This window comes from Melospiza melodia, chromosome 23, assembly GCF_035770615.1.
Source record: "Melospiza melodia melodia isolate bMelMel2 chromosome 23, bMelMel2.pri, whole genome shotgun sequence".
Lineage (NCBI taxonomy): Eukaryota > Metazoa > Chordata > Aves > Passeriformes > Passerellidae > Melospiza > Melospiza melodia.
Window position 1 is genome coordinate 10635901 of NC_086216.1, and position 26528 is coordinate 10662428.

Sequence of the window (26528 nt, forward strand, 5' to 3'; positions counted from 1 at the left end):
CCGGCCGTGACGGCGAGGGCGGGCCGGGGCAGCGCCGCCCCGGGCTGGGCGGGCACCGCGGCCGCAGCGGAGCCTGCGCTGCCGCCCGGGCCGGGCCGGGCCGCTGGGGCCGCAGCAGCCGCGGGGGCACCGGGGCCGCTCCTCGGGGCCGCTCGGAGCCGCTCGGGGCCGGTTCCGCGGAGCCCCCGGTGGCGGCGGCGGCGGGAGCGAGCGGCACCTCCGGCCCGGCCGCAGCAGCCCCATGGCGGCGCAGGAGCCGCCGCGGCCGCCCCCGGGCAGCGCCGAGCCGCTGGAGCCGGAGCCCGGCGGGCGCTACGAGGCCGTGGTGCCGCACTGGTTCTACTGCAAGGTCACGGACACGCGGGAGCGCTGGGTGCCGTTCAGCGCGCAGGACTCGGAGCGCCTGGAGGCGGCGCACGGCGCAGGTACGGCCGGGCCGGCGGGCGGGGGTCCCGCGGTGCCCCCGGGCGCGGCTCCCACCGCCCTCCGCTTCGCCATCCCCGCTCTTGGGAAACCCTGAGTGTGGTAGGCCTGCTGGGCTTGTGCTTGCGATTCTTCCCGCGGCTTCCACCTGCGATGCTAAATTCCCTCGAGGGATTCTAAATTCTGGCTTTTTTTGGCCGTGCACCTGCCCCCAATAACGGAGCGGATGCATCAAATGGTCTGACCCCGTTCAAGTGATGCCGCTGTGAATTATATATAATCACGCTGCTAAGCATCCTCTGGTGAGGCCGGGAGAGCGCTGCCAGGATGGCAGGAATTCCTCTGGGGATTCCTCTGTGCCTGCTGTGGCAGCGGGGATTGGAGGTGAGCCCCAAGCCCTTGTGTGCCAAATGTCACCATCTGTGCCACCTGCTGCTGCTGCTGCCCTGGGCACAGCTCCGATTGCCCAAGGATTGGCTCGCCCAGGAAGTTTCGGATTAGAGGCTGTGCTGCTCATCCCCAGTGCTGCTGCCTGGCACGGGGTCCACAGGCAGCCCCAAAAGGCAGCAAAATTCATAATTTGAGGTCTGTAGAGAGTTCTCTGTTTTGGAGAGAGACAGGAGACCCTGGTGCACCCTCACTGTTACACAATGCCCTTCCCAGGGCCTCCCAGTTTCACTTTTACCCTCCAGGCCAGGCAGGAGAGGCCACGTAAGCGTGTGCCCAAGCTGGAGAGAAGGACAGGGTACAAACTGGAGAGAAGGACAGGGCAGTGGAATGTTTGCATCTTACCTCCTGGAGCATTGTCCTGGGTGTTGTTTGTTCTGTTGCTGCTAAAACCCTGCCTGCTCCCTGGGATTCCAGTGCTAATCCAGCCTCAGAAATGATGGGAATTGGCTCTGCTTGGTGCCCTTGGAGCAGGAAAACCCTCCTGGAGTGGCTGCGCTCCCTGTGCCATCCCCCTGGTGTCACCAGGGCATGCTTGTACTTCCAACCATATTTAACCTCATTAAAAGAGGGGAGAAACCATCTTCTCCGTAAAAAATCCCACCGGATTTCCCTCTGGGGGAAATCTGAACTGGGGCATCTCGCCCTGACAATGAGTTTGGTGGTGGTGCTGGTGCTGTGGTGGCCCTGAGCTGTCCCAGAGGGCGAGTTTGCCGTCCCTGGCCGTGTGAGGGTTCACTGCAGGTCCTGTTCTGCAGGGGAGGAGCAGGCTGGCGTGGTGGTGCCCACCTCGGGGGGCAGGTACGACGTGCACCTGCGGGAGCGGCGGCGCGTGGCCGTGTACTGGGAGGAGGAGGCGGCCGAGGTGCGGCGCTGCACCTGGTTCTACAAGGGGGACAAGGACAACAAGTTCATTCCCTACTCTGAGGCCTTCAGTGAGGAGCTGGAGGTGAGCACACCCTTCCTCTGCTGGTTTCCATGCCGGTTTCTCCTGGTCGCAGAGTGCCTCTGATGTCCCAAACCCTGTACGAGGCCGCTGGGGACGTGAACTCCAAAGAGGCTTTGGCAGGAATTCCTGCAGCAGATTGATGTGACTGTGAGCTCTGCTGTGAGCTCCCCTTCCCCTGCCCTCAGTACATCCTTCCAGCACCCCTGAGAGTGCCAGGCTTTCCTTTGGCATCATGCAAATTCCAGCACGCCTGGAAATGCCAGGCTTTCCTTTGGCATCATGCAAATTCCAGCGCGCCTGGAAATGCCAGGCTTTCCTTTGGCATCATGCAAATTCCACCTGAAAGTGCCAGGCTCTCCTTTGGCATGGTGCAAATTCCACCACACCTGAAAGTGCCAGGCTCTCCTTTGGCATGGTGCAAATTCCACCACACCTGAAAGTGCCAGGCTCTCCTTTGGCATGGTGCAAATTCCACCACACTTGACAGTGCCAGGCTTTCTTTGGCATGGTGCAAATGCAGAAATATATAGGCAGATATATAAAAATCCCCATCTCGGCAGTAATCTGCATTCTGATGTACCAAAACCAGCTCTAAGGGGATGGGAAGGTCTGATGCTGCTGCTGTCAAAGCGAGGAGCTCTTAAGCATTCTCAGCAGGTGATCCTGGGATGACCCTGCTGCTCCTCCAGCTGATTTCTCTGCTTCTTTTGCACAATATTGATAAGAGGTTCTGAAAATTGGGTGGGGAGTGTCCCAGGAGGGTGAACACTGATGGGCAAGCTTCCAGCTGACTCACAGTGGGTGTTCCCTTCTGCAGGAAGCTTACATGATTGCCGTGACCCTGGGTGAGTGGAAGAAGAAGCTGGAGTCCCCCAACAGAGAAGTCATCATCCTGCACAACCCAAAGGTGAGCAGGGCCTGGTGAGGACGTGCCCTTGGGTCTCTTGGTGCTGTTTCCCTTCAAATGGGTTGTCCCAAAGGCATTCCACTCCCCGGTGCCAACAGCTGAGCCCGCCACCAGCCCCACATTCCTTTCCAACACCTCCGTGGGCAGAGCTCGCTCTGGTACCACCCTGTGTCAGCCCCAGCTGCTGCCGCTGTCCTGCTCTGGGTCACTGACAGGCTCTTCTTGTTCCCAAGCTGATGGTTCACTACCACCCCGTGGCCAGCTCTGACGACTGGGTCTCCACGCCCACGGAGCAAGGCCGGCCCCGCACTGTGAAGAGAGGAGTGGAGAACATTGCTGTGGAGATCCCCAATGGTGAGCCCCTGCTCCCATCCCAAACCCTGGGTGAGGGTGTCCACAGGGCTCTGAGAGTGAGGGAAGAGAGAGGGTCTGACTCCATGGTTCAGAAGAGTTGATTTATTATTTTATTGTATATATTATATATATTTTATTTATATTATTATATATTTATAAACATATTTATAAATATATATAACATATAATATATAATGTATAATATATATAATATATATTGTATATTATATTGTATACAATATACAATATACAATATATATTATATATTATATAATATATTACATATTATATATTATATATTACACATTATATATTATACATTATATTTATATCTATCTAATATATATAATATAATATCTAATATATTATATATTATATTTATATATTATATATTACACATTATATATTATACATTATGTTTATATCTAATATATACAATATATAACATATAATATATAATATATAATATATAATATATTATATGTTACATATTATATGTTATATGTTACATATTATATATTATATATTATATATTATATATTATATATTATATATTATATATTATATATTATATATTATATATTATATATTATATATTATTATATATATTATATTTATACTAAAAGAATAGAAGAAAGGATTTCATCAGAAGGCTGACTAAGAATAGAAAAGGAATGAATGATTACAAAAGCTTCTATCTCGGACAGAAAGTCTGAGCAAGCTGTGATTGGCCATTAATTAGGAACAACCACATGAGACCAATCACAGATGCACCTGTTGCATTCCACAGCAGCAGATAATCATTGTTTACATTTTGTTCCTGAGGCCTCTCAGCTTCTCAAGAAGAAAAAATCCTAAAGAAAAGATTTTTTGTAAAAGACGTCTGTGACAACCCCGGGTGGTGTTTTCCACCCTGATCGCTCACAAAGGCTGGAGGGAGCTCCCGTGATCCTTTAAGTCAAGTGCACGTCAAAACATTTTGTGCCAAAAGGATCCAAATGGTTTCAGAAACCTCCCCAGCCCCTGCAGAGCTGCAGATCCAGGGGAGGGTGCAGGGACAGAGCTGCTGGCAGCTCTGCAGTGCCTGCAACGACCCCTGAGATTTCGATTTGTACAGGAGGGGAGTTCCTCTCCCTGCTAGGGACACAGTGCTTTGTCACTCACCTTTGTGCTGGTGACTCTCTGGGTGACAGCTGCTGTCCCCATCTCTGTAGCCAAGTGTCAGCCCTGTCCCCTCCCAGCTGCCCTGAGCTGCCAGTGGTGCTCAGCCCGTGTCCCCATGAGGACACCAGGCAGTTGCTCCATTTTCCATGGGTGCCTGCCCTCATACACAAACGAAGGTGTGTGGGAAGCAGGGAACAAGCCCTGACTCCACCTGGGCTCTGCCTGGGAGATGCAGCTCCATGGGGCTCCTCAGGGTGGGCTGGGCATGGGGCAGCTGCACTGAGCCCTCCTGGTCCTGAAATTCAGCACTGAGCCCTCCTGGTCCTGAAATTCAGCACTGAGACCTCCTGATGCTGAAATTCAGCAGTGACACCTCCTGGTCCTGAAAATTCAGCAGTGACACCTCCTGGTCCTGAAATTCAGCAGTGACACCTCCTGGTCCTGAAAATTCAGCAGTGACACCTCCTGGTCCTGAAAATCAGCACTGAGCCATCCTGGTGCTGAAATTCAGCACTGAGCCCTCCTGGTCCTGAAATTCAGCACTGACACCTCCTGGTCCTGCAATTCAGCAGTGACACCTCCTGGTGCTGAAATTCAGCAGTGACACCTCCTGGTGCTGAAATTCAGCACTGAGCCCTCCTGGTCCTGAAATTCAGCACTGAGCCCTCCTGATGCTGAAATTCAGCAGTGACACCTCCTGGTGCTGAAATTCAGCACTGGGACCTCCTGGTGCTGAAATTCAGCGCTGGGACCTCCTGATGCTGCAGTTCCCTGTGCTGGGAAGTGAGGATGAGCCACCACCCCTTCCTCTGCTGTCCTGTTGGTCCAGATCCATCCCAGGGCAGCAGAGCTGAGCAGCCCCAGCAGCCTTGAGGTGTAAATGCAGGCACTGAGGAGGGTTTTCATGGGCCCAGGTGAGGGTGGGAGGCTCCAGCCCTGCCCAGGGCTGTCTCCAGCGGTTCTGCTCAGCAGCCATGCCCTGAGCTGCCCTCCCCTCCTCAGGAGAGCCCCTGCAGATCGACCACCTGGTGTTCGTGGTGCACGGCATCGGCCCCGCCTGCGACATCCGATTCCGCAGCATCGTGCAGTGCGGTAGGGCTGAGATGGGAGGGGAAAAATGGGGGGAAATGGGAGGGGAATCTGTCAAGGGAACGTGGGAGAGGGACATGGGAGAGGAATCTGGGATGGCAACCTGGGAGGGCAAACTGGAAGGGGAATCTGGAAGGAGAACCTGGGGGGAAACTTGGGAGGGGAACCTGGGAGAGGAACCTGAGAGGGGAACCTGGGGGTAAAACCTGGAGGAGAGCCTGGGAGAGAAATCTGGGAGGGAAACCTTGTGGGGGGAACCTGGCAGGGAAACCTGGAAGGGAAACCTGGCAAGGGAACCTGGGAGGGGAACCTGGAATGGCAACCTGAGAGGGGGACCTGGGAGAGGAACCTGGCAGGGCACCCTTGGAGGGGAACCTGGGAAGGCAACTTGGAAGGGCAACCTGGCAGGGGAACCTGGGAGGGCAACTTGGGGGGAAACCTGGGAGAGGAACCTGGAAGGGAAACCTGGGAGAGGAACGTGGCAGGAGAACCTGAGTGGACAACCTGGGAGGGCAACCTGGCAGGAGAACATGGCAGGGGAACCTGGGAGAGGAACCTGGCAGGAGAATCTTCAGGGGAACATCACCCTGGGGCTGCCACGCTGCCTCCAACCACGCTGACCCTGGCAGGCTGACTGTGGGCAGTGTGAGCACAACGCTCCCTGACCACCAAATCCACCTCCTGAAAGGGTTTAGCCAGCTGCTGCTCCTCGGTTTTGCTTCAGAACAGAAGCGAATTTGTTTCTCATAAATTTCTCTAAGTTTCTTATCCTGCCCCCGTGAAGGAGGCGCAGATGGGGCAGCGAAATCCAGTAGCACACGTGGCAGGGCATGGAGCCTGCCCTGATCTGTAGTTAAAGATTCAGGGACTTAGGGGAGCAGCAGCAGCTTAAAGACCCCACTGGGATTTCCCCTTAATGATCTTTCAGGGTATTAAGCGTGGTTGGTGGCACGGGCTGGCCCCGGAGCCTGGTGCATCTCACTGAGAGCTGTTGTGTTTCGCAGTGAACGATTTCAGGAACGTGTCCCTCAGCATGCTGCAGTCCCACTTCAGGAAGGCCCTGGAGCAGCAGCAGGTGGGCAGGGTGGAGTTCCTGCCTGTCAACTGGCACAGCTCCCTGCACTCCACGGGCGTGGATGTGTGAGTATCCTGCAGCCCCTGCCCCAAAAGGGGCACAGGCAGCCTCCTGCCCTGGAAAATCCACTTCTTCTCTTGGGAAAGCTGTGAGTTTTTAGGGTAGGAGGGAGCAGGGACCCCCAGAGCCCTCCCCACTGCCATTCTGCAGCTCTCATCACATCCTCGGAACAGAAATTTTTGCCTTGCCTGGCTGCTCTCAGGAGGCACAGGAGATAAAATCAAATATGGCAACCAACAGGATGCTCTGGTTCCCTAATGATTTTCTTTCTCTTTTCTTGTTTTATTTTTGGTTTTGTTCCCATTCATCATTGCAAATAGTTTATTTGTGTTATTTCCTCGAAATAAGGATATTTTTTTCTTTTATTCATCTCCAGAGCTATCACATACTAAATCAATATTGAGTATTAAGGTGTTAGATGAGAAAATTCTCTCGTAGCCTTCGGTATGAGATTTGTGTAACTTACAGAATTCTTAATGCACTTGGAGATTGTTTTTAGCCTTCTTATTTAAGTTACATAGTTACATGAAACAAAAATGAAGCTTACAGTGAATTGAATATTTGATCCTTGCCATCGTGCTACACATTGCTGAAGCCTCTGAGAGCTGAGTGCCCCAGCAAGGGCAGAAAGCAGGGCAGGCTCTTTATTCCCAGAGTGCAACAGCACAGGCTGTGCTTTGCCTTCTGAGGGTCTGGATTACAACACACCACGTTGAAAACTGTGCCAGTCCTCATCAGAGCTCATATTTTGCTGCAGAAACAGGGTGGGGTTCAGTGCTTTCCCCGTGTGCAGCCCCTCTGTCCCCTCCCCGCAGCGACCTGGAGCGGATCACGCTGCCCAGCATCAACCGCCTGCGTCACTTCATCAACGACACCATCCTGGACGTGTTCTTCTACAACAGCTCCACCTATTGCCAGACCATCGTGGACACGGTGGCCTCGGAGATGAACCGCCTGCACCGGCTCTTCCTGCAGAGGAACCCGCGCTTCAGCGGCGGCGTGTCCATCGCGGGGCACAGCCTGGGTGAGAGCCGTGCCAGGGGCACAGGGAGGGCACAGCCCGGGCTGGGAGGGGCTGGGAGGGACGCCAGGCATGAAACCAGGGTGTTCCAAGCTCTGCCTCGGCTTCCAGAGGTGTGGCAGCCACAGATTCTCTGGGCAGCCTGTGCCAGTGCTTTGCCGAGTAATAATTCCTTTACCGAGTCATAATTTCTTCACTGAGTGATAATTTCTTCCTGACATCTAATCCAGCCTGTCCTCTACCACTCTAAAGCCATTGTACCTTGTCCTGTCAGTGTCTGCTTGTAAAAAAGCCCAGAGTGCAGCTCTTCCATCCCAAAAGAGGATTTTCCCTCCCTCCATCCCCAAAAAGAGGTGGCTCGGGTTCTTCTTCCCCTCCAGGTGATGATGCTCTGCCCATGCCTGGTTTCTAGGGTCACTCATTTTGTTAGGAGGGCCACCAGCCATGAAACCAGGCTGTTCCCAGCTCTGCCTCAGCTTCCAGAGGTGTGGCAGCCACAGCTTCTCTGTGCTTCACCACCGAGTCATAATTTCTTCACTGAGTAACAGTTTCTTGCTGGCATTTAATCCAGCCTGTCCTCTGCCACTTTAAAGCCATTGTACCTTGTCCTGTCCCTTTTCCTGTCAGTGTCTGCCTGTAAAAAAGCCCAGAGTGCAGCTCTTCCATCCCAAAAAAGGATTTTCCCTCTTTCCCTCCCTCCATCCCCAAAAAGAGGTGGCTCAGGCTCTTCCCCTCCAGATGCTGATGCTCGGCCCATGCCTGGTTTCTAGGGTCACTCATTTTGTTAGGAGGGACACCAGCCATGAAACCAGGCTGTTCCAAGCCCTGGTTTGTGTGTGGCAGCCACAGATTCTCTGGGCAGCCTCTGATGGTGCTTCACCGAGTGATAATTTCTTCACTAAGTAATAAATTCTTGCTGGCATTTAATCCAGCCCATCCTCTGCCACTTTAAAACCATTGTCCCTTGTCCTGTCACTGTCTGCCTGTAAAAAAAGCCCAGGGTGCAGCTCTTCCATCCCAAAAGAGGATTTTCCCTCTTTCCCTGGTGGCTCAGGCTCTTCCCCTGCGGGTGCTGATGCTCTGCCCCTGCCTGGTTTCTAGGGTCACTCATTCTGTTTGATCTCCTGACAAACCAGAAGGCTGATCCTGAGGAGAAGGAGCGCTGTGTGCAGGTAGGGGAGGCCACTGCCCGCTCCTGCAGCTGCATGGGGATGGGGCAGAGGAGCCAAGAGGTGAGCACAAAGTGGTGTGATCCCTCCTGGATGTGTTCACAGGGCTCCAGGACAACCTCAAGCACGGGGGGTATTGAGGAGGTAAAAGAAATCCTGAAGAAGCTGGAGCTGTCTGAGTACTGTGATGTTTTTGAGAAGGAGAAAATGGACAGGCAAGCACTGGTGAGAAGTTCCTCTGTTTTTCTGGCTCTTGTGGCTCTTCTTTGCTTTTCTTCCCCATCATCCCAGCCCTGCACATCTCCTGGTACTGAGTCACACATGAACCATTGTGATGGTGTTCACAGGGGTCTCAGGCTGAGGGAAGAGATGAGGATCTGACTCCATGTTTCAGAAGGCTTGATTTATTATTTTATGATATATATATTACACTAAAATTATACTAAAGGAATAGAAGAAAGGATTTAATCAGAAGGCTGGCTAAGAATAGAATAGGAAGGGATGATAACAAAGGCTTGTGTCTTGGACAGAGAGTCTGAGCCAGCTGACTGTGATTGGCCATTAATTACCAACAACCACATGAGACCAATCACAGATGCACCTGTTGCATTCCACAGCAGCAGATAACCATTGTTTACATTTTGTTCCTGAGGTCTCTCAGCTTCTCAAGAGGAAAAATCCTGAGGAAAGGATTTTCCATAAAAGATGTCTGTGACAAACCATCTCTGAGGTTCACACAGTCCCACAGGACAGACACCTCACCATCCCTCTGCTCCTGGACTAACACCAGCCTTGCTTATTTTCCAGCTCTTGTGCACAGAGAACAACCTGAAAGAAATGGGAATTCCCTTAGGGCCCAGAATGAAAATCCTCCATTACATCAGCTCCGAGACAGGGATGAAGGTTTGTTCTCCACATGGCTTGTGCTCATCCCATCCCACCCCACTGCACCCCTCTGACACCAGGACCCCTTTGTGCTGCTGCAGGGTGGGAGCTCTGAGCCAGGGTCCCCATCCCAGCTCGGGGACAGCTCTGAGGATGGCAGGAGCTGCCAGTACCGGGACGTTGGCTTGGGACAGGTACAGCAGAGCTCTGGCTGCACCCCAAACCCTCATGAGACAGCACGGGGATTGTCTGATGAACAAATCTGAACGTCCCCCATTCCAGGTGTCAGCAAACTACCCCCAGCTGGACTACAAGCCCAGCATCTTCTTTGCCTTTGGCTCTCCCATCGGGATGTTCCTCACGGTGCGGGGAGTGAAGCGCATCGACCCCAACTACAGCCTGCCCACCTGCAAGGGCTTCTTCAACATCTTCCACCCCGTAGGTACAAGAGCCAGAGCTGTGTCCTGCGTGACACACACGTGGAGCACGAGCCCTGGCCGCTGCCACTGTCCCCCTCTCGTGTGCAGTTTGACCCCGTGGCGTATCGGATCGAGCCCATGATCGTGCCAGAGATGGAGTTCGAGCCCATGCTGCTGCCCCACCACAAGGGCAGGAAGAGGATGCACCTGGGTATGGCACAGGCAGCCCCTTTCCCCCGGGCTGGGGTCGCTGCTGCAGCCCCCAGCCCCACAGCCAGCCCCCTGCTGCCTTGCAGAGCTGAAGGAAGGGCTGACCCGCATGAGCGTGGACCTGAAGAACAACCTGCTGGGCTCCCTGAGGGTGGCCTGGCAGTCCTTCACCCGCTCCCCCGTGCTTGCCCTGGAGGCTGGCGGCTCTGAGGCTGAGGCAGAGGCGGAGGCTGGCACTGAGAAGCAGCCAGGTCGGTGATGGGGGGCACGGGGGAGCCAGGGGTGCAGCCCTGGGAGCTGTGCCCGAAGGTGGGCACAGGTGATGGGCAGTGTGGCCGTGGCGCTCCAGGCACCTGCATCTCCCTGAATGCTGTGGCCTTTCCCTCTTAGCACCTGATGAAGGGGTTTCTGAGGGTGTCTCAGCACACCACACCATGTTTTAAGCCCACCCCTCTCCTCTGGCAGCACTTCAGCTGCCTCTGCCCTGTGTGAGGGAGGGCACGGCCCTGCTGTTGTGTTGCCGTGGCTGCTGGTGCCCTGGGGCTGAGCCAGGCTGCTCCTCCTCCCTGCAGACACAAAGGCAGAGGAGCCCCCAGCAGCAGTGAAGGAGGAGAGCCCTCCCATCAACGTGGGCAGGCTCAACGGGGGGAACCGCATCGACTACGTGCTGCAGGAGAAGCCCATAGAGAGCTTCAACGAGTATCTGTTCGCACTCCAGGGGCATCTCTGCTACTGGTGAGTGTCTGGGCAATGCCCAGGGCTTCAGGTTTACCTGTGGTGAAGCAGGATGGCATCAGTTTCAGAGGCAGTGTAGTGAGAAAAGCCTCAGGTGGGCGAGGGAACGAGAGCTTGTCCTGTCTGTGGCACACAGAGGGTGGGCAGGGACAGAGGAAGGAGATTTGTGGTTCTCCTGGTGCTGCCCCAGCTATCACAGAGTGCAGGGAGGCATTCCCTCCTGATTGCCCTTCCTCCCCTGCAGGGAGTCAGAGGACACCGTGCTGCTGGTTCTGAAGGAGATCTACCAGACACAAGGCATCACACTGGACCAGCCTTTACCGGGGAGCCAGTGACCCACCCGTGCTCTTCTGGCTGTAAGTCACCTCTGGATTCCCCTTCTGCATTTCCCAGGACTCTGGAAGTCCCTTCTGGATTTCCCAGGACACCTCAGAGGAGATCTGCTTGGTTTAGGGGAGAATTATCCATTATCTAAGGCAGGGAACGTGTGTCAGCTTTCTTCTTTTGCTGTCAGCACCTTTGGCTTCTTTCCTCTTCCCTCCATGATCAGACATGAGGAGAGGAGCAGGGAGGGTGCAGGGGCTGCATTCTGACTCCAGCTATTGCTGTGTTCTCCTTTTGCTCTCTCAGGTCCAGTCCCACAGAGCACTCACCAGGAAAGTCCAGATCTCATCTCTGCCTTCCTCTCTCCTCTGCTGCCGTGTCCTGCATGCTGCTTCCTGGAGATCAGGATGGATTTTCCTCCATTTTGGCTAGGGGTAGGGGGAAAAACCATCAAGGAAAAACCACTTCAGCTCCAACACACACACACACACACCACCTGTACAGTGACTCCCTGTGGCAACGTGTGCTTTCAGCCTGCACCCTGTGAGCCCCCACACCAGCAGACGAGCTGTCCGGGCTCAGAGCCCACACCTGGACACTCACAGCCTGGGACTTGAGGAGAAAAAGCCTTAAACACAGCGTGGGAAGAGCTGCAGCAGCCTTGGAGCAAGGGAGATTGCTGAGTTTTGCTAACCCAAAAACACAAACCCCACCCCCAGCAGGGCACAGGAGGTGAAGCCCAGGGCACAGAGAACTGCTGAGCCATGGGGGCTGGCCAGCATCATTGCTGCACTGCTGCTGCATCCCTGGGCACCCCTGCTGCATCTCTGGGCACCCCTGCACTGCTGCTGTATCTCTGGGCACCCCTGCACTGCAGCCAGGTGCCCCTAAAGCACCCTGTGAGAGTGGCATGGTCGTGCTGCTCCCTGCTGTGGGGTGCTGCTGGGGACAGCTCAGCACCCAAACCCAGCCCACCCTGACCCTCCCCAGTGCTGCTGGGGGCAGCTCAGCACCCAAACCCCCCCATCCTGGACACCCAGACCTTTCCCACAGCCCTGAGCCAGCCAGTGCCCTGCTGTCCCTGCTCTGAGGAAAGTTTCATCCTCCAGCTGGCAGTGCCAGCCCTCTGAGCCCTGCAGGGACACAGAGCAGTGTGAGCAGCAGCTGAGCACAGAGATCTGTGCCCTCTCCACGCTCCCATCCTGGTTTAGCTTTAAATGTGCAAGATGCAGCCAAGCAAAGGTGGAGCCCAGACCCAGCAGGGCGTGGGCACTGCAGGAATGACACCAGCTCTGTGGGCAGCTCAGTCTGCACTGCCTTGAAGCTCTTTTTTCTGAGAGGGCAGGGCTGGAGAACCTCTGTGATGCTTCCCTGGGGCTCCAGTGCTGTGTGAGGTGTTGCTGTGCAGCCTTTGGAGAGCCAAACCACTTTTCCCCTCCTGCTGACTTTTGCCCTGCATGGGGTGAGGAGCCTTTTTCCCACCCCCCCAGAGCCTGTTGGTTTGTTTTTCCTCCATTGTTCTGTTATTTGCACTATTGGAAGGGTTTTGTTTGCAGCCTCCATCCCTCCTCCCCTCCCAAGGAACTGTACCTTGGTCAGCACCTGACTGGCTGAAGTCTCATGGGAGCAGGAAAAGGGACAGTCTTAACGTGGGACACTAATGATCAGCTTTTTAAGTTATGCACTTTGTTAAAAAAAAAAAAAAAAAGGAAGTTAAATACATTTTAAATGTTATTTAATGTCTTTTCCAGTAAAAACCAAAATAAACAAGTAGGTGACTGTGGTGTGTGCATGTCTGGGGGGAGAGGGAAGGGCTGGAAAAGTCAGATGTGGAGTTTTGGGGGAAAGTGAAGCTGTTTCTACTCTTTCTATTTCAGTGGAATTATTTCTGTGATTCTTCTGAAGCTGCAGAGTTACAGAGGCTGCAAACTGCAGCTGCTGGGTTGGTGTTTCATTGCTGACTCCCCTGCCCTGCTCTGCTGCAGCCTCAGCTGTGCTGTTTGCATGTACACACACCTGAAATCTGTCTTGGAAGGGACCAGGGACAAACAGCTGCTCCCAGAGGAGCTTTGATCCCTGGGTCTCAGCAGCACTCAGCCCTTCCTTCTCTGAGACAGACCGGGGAAATCAGGGATGCTCCCAGGTACCATTTCATTTTTTGCTGTCATTTCCTTGAAACTACTAAAGCTGCAAGCAAAGAGCACCCATAGAAACCCCTGCAGACAGCAGAGGAAATGGTTTATAAAGCAACAACCCAAACCTTGAAATGAAAGTTTTAGTACCACGGGTCATTACAAAAATTAAACTCCTTTATTTGGGACATTAGAAAAGCTCAAAGTTGGCAGGTCCTGCGCTTCATTTCCCAGGAGAAGGGCTGGGACAGCTCAGCTGGAGTGCAGAGAGGTGGCCAATGGTGCTTCCTGGGCTGGACACAAGAGCTTCCACCAGACTGGGCACCCTGGGCTGTGCCATTCTCCCAGTTGTGTTCAGGACCTTCACACCCAGCTGTCTCCGTGCAGGTTGGCACCTTGAGTGCCCCCCTCATTTCACAGCGGGCCTGAAGAAGGGGTGGCCTAAAAATCCAATGAAATGCAGCAACACAAGGGCCAGGGCAGGGAACTCACCAGCTCAGCAGGGAACACCTGCCCAGGGCTTCATCCTCACTGCTCCTGAGCAGCCTCCCCCCAGCCTCCCCCTGCCCTGGCACCCAGGGAGAGAGAGGCAGGACAGAGCCTGGCACTAAATGTTCATGTGGAAGCTGGGAGCTGCTGGAGGCTTCTCCTCGTGCCCTGGCAGCGCTTTGGGCTTGGCCAGGGATGGTTTGTGGCACGTGGTGTCTGTCAGGGGAGGGTAGTACTGCCTGTAGCACAGGTATGCCAGCAGCAAACCCATCGCTGAGCCAGCCAACACATCTGTGGGTGAGACCAGAGCAAAGTTAACAGCCCTTCACCCTCCCAAGCCTTGTGAGCAATTCCTCATGACCAATTCCTCAGCAGCAGCTTTTCTGCTAGATCCATAACTTGATTTAGCTGTAAAACCCAAGCTTGGGATGGATTTCCAAACCATTTCCCTGCAGGTGGCAGCAAAATCGCCACTGTGAGGAGGAGTGAAAAAACAAACCCCGAGGTGCTGCCGGGGGTCTGAACATTTCTGTGGCACCAAAACCCCCCCATGCCTGGTGCACGTGGAGCCCTGCTCAGGTGCACCAGGAGATGCTCACCCACCTTCCCAGTGGTGTTTGTAGTCGCAGGTGCGGGACACGGCGATGAGGGTGGCGAGGAAGAGGGGCAGGAGGAAGGCACAGAAGCGCAGGGCCCGGCCCCCCCGGCCCGGGACGAAGCTGTGCAGCTTCCCTGCCAGGTAGAAGGCAGAGAAGGCAAGGCCAGCAAAGGCAACTGGAAGAGAACAGAACAACGTTGGGTCAGAATAGCTCCAGGTTTTGCTGCCAGACCCTGACCCTGCTGCAGGGAAAGGGTTGTGAGTGGTGTCTGTCTGTCCCTGTGAGTGGTGTCTGTCTGTCCCTGTGAGTGGTGTCTGTCTGTCCCTGTGAGTGGTGTCTGTCTGTCCTGTGAGCCAAGGGAAAACCAGCTGGGAGTGTGCTGGGGAAGATGGAACAGGAAAGCCTTATCAATATGATTGCCTGGCAAAAGATTTTGAGAATATGGAAACTATAAGTGAGATTGAAATGAAAGCAAGCTTTGAGATCCCTCAGTTACTGAACAACTGGAAAACAATGGTGTGGCTGGCTGAAGGTGATCCCCTTTGGATGGAACAACACCCTCTGCTTGCAGACAGCTCCAAGGCTCAGAGCAGACCCTACAGCTTGGCAGAAGGGCCCAAAGAGGAGTTTGTAGGGTTTAAAATGTAACACAGGATGGTAATGTAATGATTCTTATAGGCTGTATGTAAATACTGTAGGATTTGTATCTTGCACTAGATTGGTTAGTGAGAATCAGAATATTCAACACAGAAGAAGATTTACTGTGTTAGAACGGGAACTTCACCCTCTTACCCCTTTTACTCTCTCATCCTCTCTCTCACTCTCTCTACCCCTCTCTTCTCTCAGGCCTGCTCTGAGCTGTGCCCAGCAGCTCCCAGCAGGGCCCTTTGCAATAAACCCCAAATTCCACCACCTGGCTGCAGAGATGTCTCCATCTGTCCTGACCATCCTACCCCCATTGCTCCTACAGCAGTGATGGATCCTGGAAGCTGCTCCCTGGCACACATCCCTCCTCCTGGGTTGCAGACAGCTTTGGACTGCATTTCTCACCCCAGTGCTTTGCACAGGGAAACCTGAATTCCTCTCAGAACTCAGCCAATGTGACAGTGTTCACAGAGGTCTGAGGATGAGGGAAGAGATGAGGATCAGAAGGTTTGATTTATTATTTTATGGTATATATTATATTAAAACTATACTAAAAGAATAGGAGAAAGGATTTCATCAGAAGGCTGGCTAAGAATAGAATAAGAAGGGATGATAACAAAGGCTTGTGGCTCGGACAGAGAGTCTGAGCCAGCTGTGATTGGCCATTAATTAGAAACAACCACATGAGCCCAATCACAGATGCACCTGTTGCATCCCACAGCAGCAGATAACCATTGCTTACATTTTGTCCCTGAGGCCTCCCAGCAGAACAAACCCTAAGGAAAGGATTTTTCAGAGAATACCATAACTACACGCCAAAGCTGTGGGGTGCAGGAAAACAAAGCCAAGCCGCCCAGCGCCGTGTCAGGAAGGGACAGACCCCGTGTGGCACTCACAGGACGCGTGGCCGCTGGGGAAGCTCTTCCTGCCCTCACTCACCCTGCGGGCGTCCCCCGTGCACAGCAGCTCCGCGTTGGCGCGGCCGTCGGGGAAGCAGCGGTGGAAGAAGTCGGGTCGTGGCCTGCGACAGGGAAGTGCAGCTCAGGGCCCTCCCGTGTGTGGGCACTCCCTGCACCCAGGGAGCAGCTTGTGCCAACGCCGGCCTCCCCAGCCTGTGCCTAAGTGAGCCCATCTGGGTGATGGCTCGGCTCCCCAGGGTTGGAGCAGTGTGAGTTGCTGCTGGCACAGTCCGGGGTAAGGAAGCAAAAAGGATTTTTGCATAAGATCCACAGATGTTTTATCAATGGATATTATGCAAATAATACCCACGGTGAGATGTTCAGGTCCCAGCACCCCCACACACACAAAGCACCCTGTACCTTTCGCCCTACAGGGGCCTGGGGGCTGTCCCTGCTCTCACAAAGGTGAGGGCTGATCAGGGAATAGGGGAGGAGTGGCTCAGAAACACAGGAACAGATGTAGGAACAGGGGAAGGAGCCAATGGGGTCTAACAGCTTTTTGAGGGAAGCTTCTTGTATCTCCCAAAACCAGGGAATGCCCCCCGCCATTCCAGGGTCTCCACACAGTGGTTTTTCTATTTCTAAATTGTTTTTGCAGCTAGGAAAAAACCCACATTCTTTCCAGGCTGAGCGTGTCCAAGTTCAGCTCCTGGCCCTGATGTGGCTATCCCAGAATCCCAGAATGATGAGGTTGGAAGAGACCTCTGAGATCATCGAGTCCAACCTGTGCCCCGACACCTCACCCAGACCATAGCACCCAGTGCCATGTCCAGGCTTTGTTTAAACACATCCAGAGATGGTGATTCCACCACCTGCCTGGGAAGAGCATTCCAGTACTTTATTATCCTTTTGGTGAAAAATTTCTTCCTAATATCCAACCTGTACCTTCCCTGATGTAGCTGGAGACTGTGTCCTCTGGTTCTGTCAGTGCTGCCTGGTGGAAGAGACCAATAGGTTGGATATTAGGAAGAAAATTTTCACTAAAAGATTAATAAGGTACTAGAATGCTCTTCCCAGGGAGGTGGTGGAATCACCATCTCTGGATGGGTTTAAAAAAAGCCTGGACATGGCACTGGGTGCTACGGTCTGGGTGAGGTGTCAGGGCACAGGTTGGACTCGATGATCTCAGAGGTCTCTTCCAACCTCATCATTCTGGGATTCTGGGATTCTGTGGTTCTGTGATTCTGGGATTCTGTGACACCTTCCCTGCTATAGCTTGAGGCTGCGTCCTCTGGTTCTGTCAGAGACCAACCCCACCTGTCCACAACCTCCCTTCAGGAAGCTGCAGAGAGCAATAAGGGCACCTCTGAGCCTCCTCTTCTCCAGGATAAACAACCCCAGCTCCTCCAAACATTCCCACAGCAGAGCTGCCTCCCCCACAGCGCTGGGAAGCAGCCAGTCCTCACCTCCCCACCACGAGCTTCAGGGCGTTTGTGAAAACCCCGTTCAGGGCAAGAGCAAGGCTGGCAGCTGGGAGAGAGCAGAAGGGTCACATCAGCACTGTCCCCACCTGAGAGGGCAGCCTGTCCAGGCACGGGCAGGGCTCAGGCTGCCTTTCCCTGAACAAGGAGGAGCTCACCAAGGCAGGCTTCCCTCGTGTCCTCGTGGTCAGCGCCCATGCACAGCCTCGCCAGGAGGATGAGCAACAAGGGAGACAGAAATGCGATGAACTGCACGACGCAGGGAGAATTTTAGGTCAGTGAAGCAGGTTTAAGTTCTCATCAGAACCCAAGAGCACTTACTCAAGACTCTGAGTGCACTTCCCCAAAGCCCAGCAGCAATCTGTCCTCAGCAATCAGAACACAACCCCTCCGGCTGGATTTGCAGCAGGCCCTGATGAGCCCAGCAGATCCTTTGGTTCTCAGACAGCTCTTCTGGCAGAGTGCTGCTCTGGCTGCTTGCTGGGGGTGTCCCCAGGCACAGCACCTCAGCTCTGCCCTCCCTGCAAGCCCCAGCATTAGCGCTCAGTCAGCAGCACCCTCGCTCTGTCAGCAAAACCTCGGCAGCTGCTGATTCAGAGCAGGCAGTTCTCACCATCCCCATCTCTGCCCTGGGGGATTGCACCCCGGGACATCCTCAGCACTGCCAGGCTCCCATGGAGTCTGCTCCCACCTGGCACACGTCCTGCTTTACACGTTTACACTGCCTGTTCCAAATGCTACCCCAAGGTTTTGTCCTTAATGTTTAAAAACCCCACCTGGATTTACCAACAGCCATTCACCTCACACCAGTGACAAATCAATCCCTCTGACACACTGCTCTCTCCTAGAACTCCAACACAGACTTAGTCAAACTCTTCTAAACAAGCCTAGAACCATTAGGAAAACATTTGACAATAAAATGATGATAAATCCCTGCTATAAATAGCTGCTTGCAAGGAAAACATGCCCTGATGGCAAGAGCTGTGCTATCTTCCACACACCCGCTAAGTGAGACGTGGAGTGGATTATGGACAGCAGTGCAAAGTCCTGATCAGTTTATGAACTTCAAATCCCAACAGCAATGGATGGTAAAGCCTCAAAATATGACAAAAATCACTGTGTGTTCAGCCTGGTTGGTATTAACCTCACAGAAAGGGTAGAAAGGGATCACTGGGGACCACCCTGCTCAGGGTCCACATCACCCAGGACTGTGTCCAGGTGGATTAGGAATATCTCCAGCTAAGGAGACTCCCTCTGTCTGGGCAGCCTGCCTGTGTCACTGCTCAGTGACCCACACAGCAAAGTTCCTCCTCCCGTGCAGGTGGAAATGTTCCAGCTTGAGCCTCTCGCCCGGCTCCATCCATCCTCGCAGCCCCTCCCCGCAGCCATTTATCCACATGGATGCGATATCCTGCACTTTCTGCAACGTGCACTAGGAGCTCCAGGTACGAGCTTGTATTGCAGTACAAGCTTTTAGCCAGCAGCTTTGTTTTAAAAGGAGAGCTGGCAATTCGAGAATAAATCCAAGTAAATGCAGGAAACACCGGCACAGGCTGCCCAGAGAAGCTGCGGATGCCCCATCCCCGGAACTATTCACAGATTATGCAGGCTCGGTCTGCTGGGAGGGGCCGGGAGGGACAACACGATCCTTTAAGCTCCCTTCCGACCCCAAACCACGTCGAGAACCCGCTAAACTCACAAACATGAAGACCGTGGGGACGTGATCCGCTTCCACGTAGGGATGTTTGTAGAGCCACATCTCCTCGGGCTGCACCACGCGCTGGAAGGGCGGCAGGAACTCCATGATCCTGCAAGGAGACGAGCGAATGAGCGGCGGGGAAAGGGCTGGGGAGGGCGGGGAAGGGCTGGGCTGGCCGGGGGTCCCGCACCCACCCGAAGGTGGCGAGGAGCAGCACCCGCAGCCCGGCATCGAGAGCCAGCTCCGATCTCCGCATGGCCACGGCGCGGCTCGGAGCGGAGCGCGGCGAGTCCCGTTATCCCTCCCCGCGTCCCGCCCCGCCCCGTAGACGGAACTGAGTCATCTCATCATTGGAACATTCAGAACGATTTATTGAAGTCAACCTCAAGCAAAAAAACAAAAAAAAAAAAAAAAAAAAACAACCCAAAAAAATAATTTTCAGATCAGTGGAATGTCATTAAAAATTTTTCCTTATGGAAAAGGGGAAAAAAAAAAAAAGAAAATAAAGCAAAAAAAAAAAAAAAAAACCAAACCAAAACCCACATCTGAATTCCAGAGTATTTGTAAAATAAAATAAGAAAAAAAAAAAGGCAACATCTCAGTAAATAGAATGTACAAAAATTATATGTTCTACCATCACACACAGTCAGTAAGAAGCTAAAATATTACAGGCAAGTCTCGATACGCTCTACCTAGAGGACAGGAGCTATCTATGTACAGGGAACCAGCTTTACAGGCTTCACACTATGCAAGAGGACAGAGGCCAACACAAACCCCCCAAAATATTGGATATCTCAAAGTCTATGCGGCAACATCAAGTCATGATACAGTAATGCCCCGTGGAATCAGACACTCCTCGTAGTGCCAGGGCTGAATCTGCGTCCAAAAACTCTTCCAAACCAACTCCGGTGAATATCGACGCTTCGCTATTAAAGACTCGAGTGATTTCCTTAAAATAACATTTCACAGAATCTACAAAGTTTGTTACAGATAAACAAAGTCTACAGAAAGAACGACTCTACAAAGGTCCATCTTACAGAGCACGTGGGGATGGAGAACGGATCCGCGGGGATCTGCGTTGTGCAACATCACTGGTGTGGAGACAGACGGGCTGGGGTCCTCAGAGCACCCCAAATGCAACCCCCAACCCCTGGCTCAGATGGGACAGGATCACCTGGGGGGCTTGGTGGAAAAGTGACACCAAAATGAGATACAGATCCACCTGGAACAGGGAGTGTAGGGGTTTGTCCGGCCTGGTTGTGACCCAACAGCGAGAGAGAGCTGCAAGGTGGGACCCCAGGCAAGAACCCACTGAACTTACAAACAGTGGCATCTCCAGAGGCAGCTGAGATCTCCAGAGGCACCCCAGGCAGCTGAGATCTCCAGAGGCACCCCAGGCAGCTGGCATTTCCAGAGGCACCCCAGGCAGCTGGCATCTCCAGAGGGACCCATGTAGATGGCCTCTCAGAGGAACCCATGCAGATGGCATCTCAGAGGGACCCCAGGCAGCTGGCATCTCCAGATTCAGATCCAGATCCCCCTAGAGGGACCCCCATGCAGCTGGCATCTCCAGAGGGACCCCCATGCAGTTGGCACCTCCAGATCCAGATCCCCCCAGAGGGACCCCAGGCAGCTGCCTGTCCCTGGAGCTGGTGGTGGCACAGCCCCGGGGCACAGGGAGTGGTAAATGGCTTTGGCAAATTCACACGTTTTCCCTTTTTTATTCACATTAAGCACAGAAATCCCCTACACAAAGCACAGTTCCAGCTCCCCAGCTCCCCAGGGGAACACAGACCTGAGCTGCTCACTGGGAAATACAGTATCACAGGGAACATCATTTCTTTTCTTCCTGTTTTTGCCTTTTTCTCTTCCTCCTTTTTCCCTCAGAACAACACTGGGAATACATCCAACGTGTAGGAGTGTATCTTAAGTGCAAATGTTTTTGCTACACAAAGAGAAATGGTGGGGAAAGCTGATGGGGATGGGAAGCAAAGGGACAGCACTGCTCCAAGGTCAGCGTCTCCCACGCAACACCTGGTGAGCACAAACCTCCCAAACCCTCCTGTCTGCCATGGATCCACTGCACAGCAGGAGCAGGAAGGAATCTGGGGGGAAGTCAAGGACATTTTTCAATGCAGTATACAAAAAAAAAAAAAATAATGTATAAATAAAAAAAGCTGTAAAAGGAACCGCAGAGCTTCAAGTACATTAAACCCTGAATTCAATGAGGCAGAGGTTTCCATGTTAAAGTGACTTCTCCGTACCAGCGTCGGACACCCCCATCCCACCCTCCCCCCTTCCCCTCCCACATAATTCTGTAAAGTTTCAATATATACAGATTTTATGCTCATTGATAGTTATGTCTAGTAATTGTTGTCTTTCCCGTTCTATCCTGAAATTAAGATAAAAGAAGGGGTTTTTTAAGAAGAAAGGCCAAAAATCCACATTCCAGCCCTATTACTCCATTTGAACTGATTCTTCAAGACCATGTGGTGACCAAGAGAAGGTGATTTGCTCATGAAATTTCCTTCCTGAGCTTCAACAGCCTATGGACAGGACAAGTCTATACAATAATCTGACAGCTACAACAGCTAATGCTTGCACAATGTGTTCAGGAATGGTGGAACCAGCCCCTGCATCACTGGAATCACAGAATTGTGGAATTTTGCTTCTAAATTCATCTGGCCACAGGTGCAGCTGCAGAGGAGAAGCTCCAATAAACCACAAACTCTGTTCCTTGGGCAGGACAGCTCAGGCAATGCCCAGGTGCCAGAGACGGAGGCAGGAGGTCACCAGAAGTGTGGGGCCACCCCAAAAATGTAACAAGAAAATAGGTGAAAAACGTGTCACTGTGTGTCCATGAAGGAATAACAATGTGCTGGGACAGCACACTGCAATTCTCCACCAAAATTACCAGTTCTGTGGATTTCCCCTAGGTCTCAGCATGAAATGACCCAACTATCCAAGATTTTTTTCCTTATTTTGGAGCCCACACAAATGAATTCAGCAGCTGCCTCCCACTCTGCTGAAGCCAATCCATCAGAACAGCTGTGCAATCTTTTCCTTACAAAGGAGCTGCACTAAGCAACTGCATTCTGGTTACTCAGCTTACAAAGATGTGGTTGAAATGTACATTTTAGCATCTGAGCCTGGCACTCAGAACAGTCACCAAGATCCTCTGAACTGGGTTGTTCTCAATGTTAAAGCTTTTTGAAAGACTCACCTTCTCTTCAGTTCAGAGTTTTGTTCACAAACTAAACAACCTCTCCTGTTTTCCCTCCTGAGTCCAAGCCCAGCTGCTATGAATCACTTTTTGGTGGAAAAAAGAAGCCTCTCTAAGAAGTCTGAACACAAAGTGAACCAACACACAGGAGGAGCAGCAGGCTCCATCACAGCGCTTGAGGAGTTTAAAGCCTTCTGTGCCCTGGCACAGCACTGTGGCACTGCCAGGGTGGCCACTGACAGTTTGTGCCACCTGTCCAGTGCTCCCAAGGTGTCCTGGCGCTGCCACACCTGCTCAGCAGGTCACCATGGACACAATGAATGGAGCAGGCTGGGGCACTCACACAGCAGCACAGTACCAGCAACATATCTGATATATATAAATACATATTTTTATACATATATATATATATATCAGCTGATAGCTGCAATATCAGAATGCTCTGACTTCAGAGAAAATCACTGAACATTATCAAGCCTAACAAAGAATATAAAGTGAACACCTCAGGCCTTACAGACATGGTAGCAAGAGCTGTGTTTGGAATTTCTGAGAAGGTTAAACATCCTCAATAAGAGCATAAAAAGAGACATTTCTCACACAAAACGTTAAGAAAAATAAAATCCTTTTTGTACCTTATTTTTTTTTTTCTTTAAAAATACCAAAATCCAGCAGGGTTAGTGTTGGACCCTGGCTGGAGCACGGCCCACAGCAGGAAGTGCTTTAGGGGTCCCAAAGCTGCTGGCCCAGGTGTGCCCCAGCACCTGTGGGGTCTGGCACCCCAAGGGAGCTGTGGGCAGCTGCTCAGGGACTGTAGTGTATCCATCACTGATTGCACACACAAAAAACTCCCCCTGCACACCAGCGTGAGGATGAGGAGGACACGAGGCAGAGGCAAGACACGGTCTAAATTCCACACAGATTTTTTTTTCTTGATCTGAGAAGTCTCTGTGTTCCCACAGGTTTGTGTAAGCAGTTTTCCAGAGACAAGGTTCTTAATTCCAAGGCTCAGATGCCAGCAAGATTTGATTATTTTCAGTACCCACGAGCAGAGGCTGGCAGGGAGTAGCTGTTATCAGCACACAAGGCAGAAGTACTCACTGTACCAGGGCAGGGGAGGGACAGTGCTTGGTGAGATTGTGGGCTGAGGGGGGAAGAGTCACCAAAACTAGCTCCAGCCTGGGGACACCAGTGCCCTGTGGCTCCTTGCACAAAAAAATGGAGGAATATAGGTTTTTCTAAAAATATTCTGGAGCAAGAGGCAACCTAAGCCACCTTGAAAGCCTCACTGAAGGAGTCTGTCTCTCTGATTAACAGAGGAAATCCAAGACAGAAGCATCTCCAGAGGCATCAGCTGGCTGCTGGGATATGGCCCCTTACCCAGACACAAAATACCCTGTTCACTGAGGAAGTGCTGAGATGTTCCTCAGCTCCATTAACAATGAAGATTAAAGTTAAAAGATCTCTCTCAACAAAAAAAAATATTAACACTCCATTAAAACCAACATGCACATGGGTCAGGTCCCTCACGTGGCCAAGTCTCCCTGAAGCCAAGGGGAGCCTGAGAAGGCAGGACTGAAGAATCACTCAGGAACTGCCACCAAACCAGGTGAGGAAGCCACTGGCAGGACTGCCTTCAGCTCTGATTGAGGCTGGGAGCCTCTCCTGCCTGGGAGAGGTTTCCAAAATATATGTGGAACACAGAAATGACCACTGTGCAATTACACTCTGAATTTTTGCTGTCCAAGACAGCTCTGGAGCAAGGCACCACCATTTCTTCCTCACTGCCAGACCTTGTGTTACGAGCACTTCCCAGAAGTCACACACCTGATTTCTCACAGGAAAAGCTTCACAATAATATTCAGAAGTAAACATGAGAGACAACCTACCTTCTCCAATGCCTTTACCAATAAGTAGTGGAACAGAGGCATTGCAGAGCCACCTGGTCTGACACCCACACCTGTCTGTTTGGCATCTCAGTGTTACAGAGGGGACAGGCTTTGCTCTTTCCATAAACTAGACACAAAAGTTACGTTGGCTTCGCTGTTTTGTTTTTAAAGACACGATGACTGATCAAAGCCAGATCTTCAACACCCTTTCAAAATTAAATAAATAAATATGTGGCTATGCTTTGCTTTCTACACTCAAAGAACATTATTTTAAACAGAATATTCTTTTCACTGTCAAAAGGTTTACGGTTTTCTTCAAAGGCTCCTGGTTTCCAACAGTAAGAGCTGCTGTAGCACATTCAAGGGTAAAAGAAAGACCAAACAATAAAAACCAAACACCACTGCCTGGTCCTTCTCGCTCAGCTCAATGGTCCCATTCCAGCTCACACGCGACGGCTCCGAGGACAAAGCCGAGTGTGGCGCTGCAAACTCCGAGTTCATCGCCTGCTGCCCCTCCTCTCCCCTCCCGTGTTTGTTTTTAACCAAATTCACTCCTTTGCCTCTTCCACAGCGTTCTGTGCTTCCAATTTGCACTTGATCTTGCTCCAGTACTCGGGTGCCACAGGAGATTTGGGGTCGTGGGCAGAGCAGCAGAGGCGGCCGTCCAGCGCCGACGGCACCAGGGCTCCCTTCTCGTGATCCTTGCAGAAGGAGTGGGGGCAAAACTCACAGAAGGACACGGCAGGATTGCTACAGATGTCACACTGATGCCATGGACATTCCCACTTTCCTGAGGAGGGGAGGAGAGAGAGAAAGGAGCTGGAATTAGTGCACTTTGGAGACAGCGCTGGCCTTTAATCCTCACTCCATGCTCACATGAATGCAAACAAAGTTCAGAAAAATCAGCCACTACTTCTGCTTCTCATGTACAACAATCTGACTGAACACAGTTCTGTTCTGCATTTTTTAGACAAAAAGATGATGCTCATGTTTCAATCAAAATAAGAGGAAGTTTGATTGATTCAAGGAGAGGAACAAGAGCAACATTAAATGTATGACAAAGCCTCTGCCCACCAGCTCCATTTAGGAACAGTCACCTGATGTACTGCTAAAAGTGAGTGGTATTGCAAAAGCAAATTTGGTGCACTCAGTGCAAATGAATACTGCATTTAATGTAAGTGAACACTGTATTTTATTTACATGCTGCATTTCATCTCCAACACTGCCTTGTAGCAGGAAGGAGAAGCTGAGCAGGAGGAGCCACTGTTCTTACCAAAAGGTGGTTGAGTCAGGTTAAGGCATAGGAGGTGGTATGCTTTGGGACAGTCCTTCTTATCACACATGACCAGCTCTCCCCCATCTCCACACTGGAAACAGTTATCTTCATGCATCTGCTTCTGCTCTGTTTTTATTTTCCGTTTCTTCTGCTTTAGTTTTGCGTTTTTCACCTTCTCTTCATTTGCCGATGCAAATGCTGTCTGAGAAGGAGAAAATAACAACAGAGTCATTTATAAACCCCCAGCATTCAAGTTAATTTTGGGCTATTATTTGCATGAATTCTTCTTAAATGAGACCAATTTAAAATAGTTTTTAAGCTCTAAAAGCCAGAAGTGCTCATTCAGATGTTTCTGAATTAACTTCCTGCCAGATATAACAGCATGGCAGGGCAGACTATGGAATCTTTGGAGACTTTTAAGGGTAGAAAGTATTATGCTAAATAAATAAATATTTTGAAATAAATCCAACCCCTCTTTGCCCTAGAGAATCTCTGGGTTTGGGAGGAGAAGCTCCAGTTCCAGCCATGTACCTTGGGCCGCACTCCCAGGAAGCCGCTGCAGTTTTCTGCTCCGCAGTGACACTCGGTCCTGCCATTGCCCAGACAATCCAGGTTGTAATTGAATGTTAATTCCATTCCTGAAATGTAAAGAAAAACAATTCACCCACGTGGACACTCGGTCCTGCCATTGCCCAGGCAATCCAGGCTGTAACTGAATGTTAATTCCATTCCTGAAATTTAAAGAAAAACAATTCACCCATGGACACTGAGGGAAGACAGACCTGTGACAATGACATTTCATTAGCATTTATTACCACGAGACCCCTGCTAAAAATGAAATCTGAAGTATCATCTCCACACCAATGAATGAAAAGTTCCTAAACACTTCACTGGTATTAATAACTTCAAAGAAAAAGCCATGATCCCAAGTGAGGAACTTGGCCACTGCAAGACAAAAGCAAACATGC

General features: G+C 51.8%; 3 protein-coding genes across 6 annotated transcripts in view; 1 reads left to right on the top strand and 2 right to left on the bottom strand.

Annotated features, from left to right (window-relative positions):
- Positions 1–241: 241 nt before the first annotated feature.
- Positions 242–13010, top strand: DDHD2 (DDHD domain containing 2). 2 transcript variants are annotated; one of them, XM_063175407.1, is made up of 17 exons: positions 242–425; positions 1629–1819; positions 2637–2726; positions 2960–3080; positions 5247–5336; positions 6338–6473; positions 7284–7492; positions 8591–8661; positions 8764–8883; positions 9466–9561; positions 9645–9737; positions 9826–9981; positions 10071–10173; positions 10259–10423; positions 10745–10907; positions 11152–11263; positions 11538–13010. In XM_063175407.1, exons 1-16 carry the CDS (start codon positions 242–244, stop codon positions 11240–11242), a joined length of 2079 nt encoding a protein of 692 aa, XP_063031477.1. In that variant the 3' UTR covers positions 11243–11263; positions 11538–13010. The 2 variants fall into 2 exon arrangements, with proteins under 2 accessions (XP_063031477.1, XP_063031476.1); XM_063175406.1 differs by having other exon boundaries at positions 8591–8883.
- A 509-nt stretch (positions 13011–13519) lies between these two features.
- Positions 13520–21449, bottom strand: PLPP5 (phospholipid phosphatase 5). The gene is made up of 7 exons (XM_063175408.1): positions 19370–21449; positions 19176–19284; positions 17635–17725; positions 17462–17525; positions 15993–16117; positions 14456–14626; positions 13520–14143 (listed from the first exon to the last, which is right to left on the bottom strand). Exons 1-7 carry the CDS (start codon positions 19429–19431, stop codon positions 13971–13973), a joined length of 795 nt encoding a protein of 264 aa, XP_063031478.1. The 5' UTR covers positions 19432–21449; the 3' UTR covers positions 13520–13970.
- A 1853-nt stretch (positions 21450–23302) lies between these two features.
- Positions 23303–26528, bottom strand: part of NSD3 (nuclear receptor binding SET domain protein 3) — a 35967-nt gene continuing 32741 nt past the window's right edge. For all 3 annotated transcript variants that reach the window (XM_063175410.1, XM_063175412.1, XM_063175409.1), the window contains 3 exons: positions 26092–26198; positions 25558–25762; positions 23303–25074 (listed from right to left, as the gene is read on the bottom strand). In XM_063175410.1, the coding sequence (XP_063031480.1) occupies positions 24833–25074; positions 25558–25762; positions 26092–26198 (554 nt within the window). In that variant the 3' untranslated portion in view covers positions 23303–24832. The remainder of the gene's footprint in view (positions 25075–25557; positions 25763–26091; positions 26199–26528) is intronic.

Coding starts and splice junctions, on each gene's coding strand:
- PLPP5 (XM_063175408.1), bottom strand. CDS start 19,431: ATGCGGAGATCGGAGCTGGCTCTCGATGCCGGGCTGCGGGTGCTGCTC. Junction 17,726..19,175: donor TCCCCACGGTCTTCATGTTT/GTGAGTTTAGCG, acceptor TGCGTCGTGCAG/TTCATCGCATTTCTGTCTCC. Junction 16,118..17,461: donor CTGAAGCTCGTGGTGGGGAG/GTGAGGACTGGC, acceptor TCCCTGTCGCAG/GCCACGACCCGACTTCTTCC.
- DDHD2 (XM_063175406.1), top strand. CDS start 242: ATGGCGGCGCAGGAGCCGCCGCGGCCGCCCCCGGGCAGCGCCGAGCCG. Junction 426..1,628: donor GGAGGCGGCGCACGGCGCAG/GTACGGCCGGGC, acceptor CCTGTTCTGCAG/GGGAGGAGCAGGCTGGCGTG. Junction 10,908..11,151: donor CAGGGGCATCTCTGCTACTG/GTGAGTGTCTGG, acceptor CCTCCCCTGCAG/GGAGTCAGAGGACACCGTGC.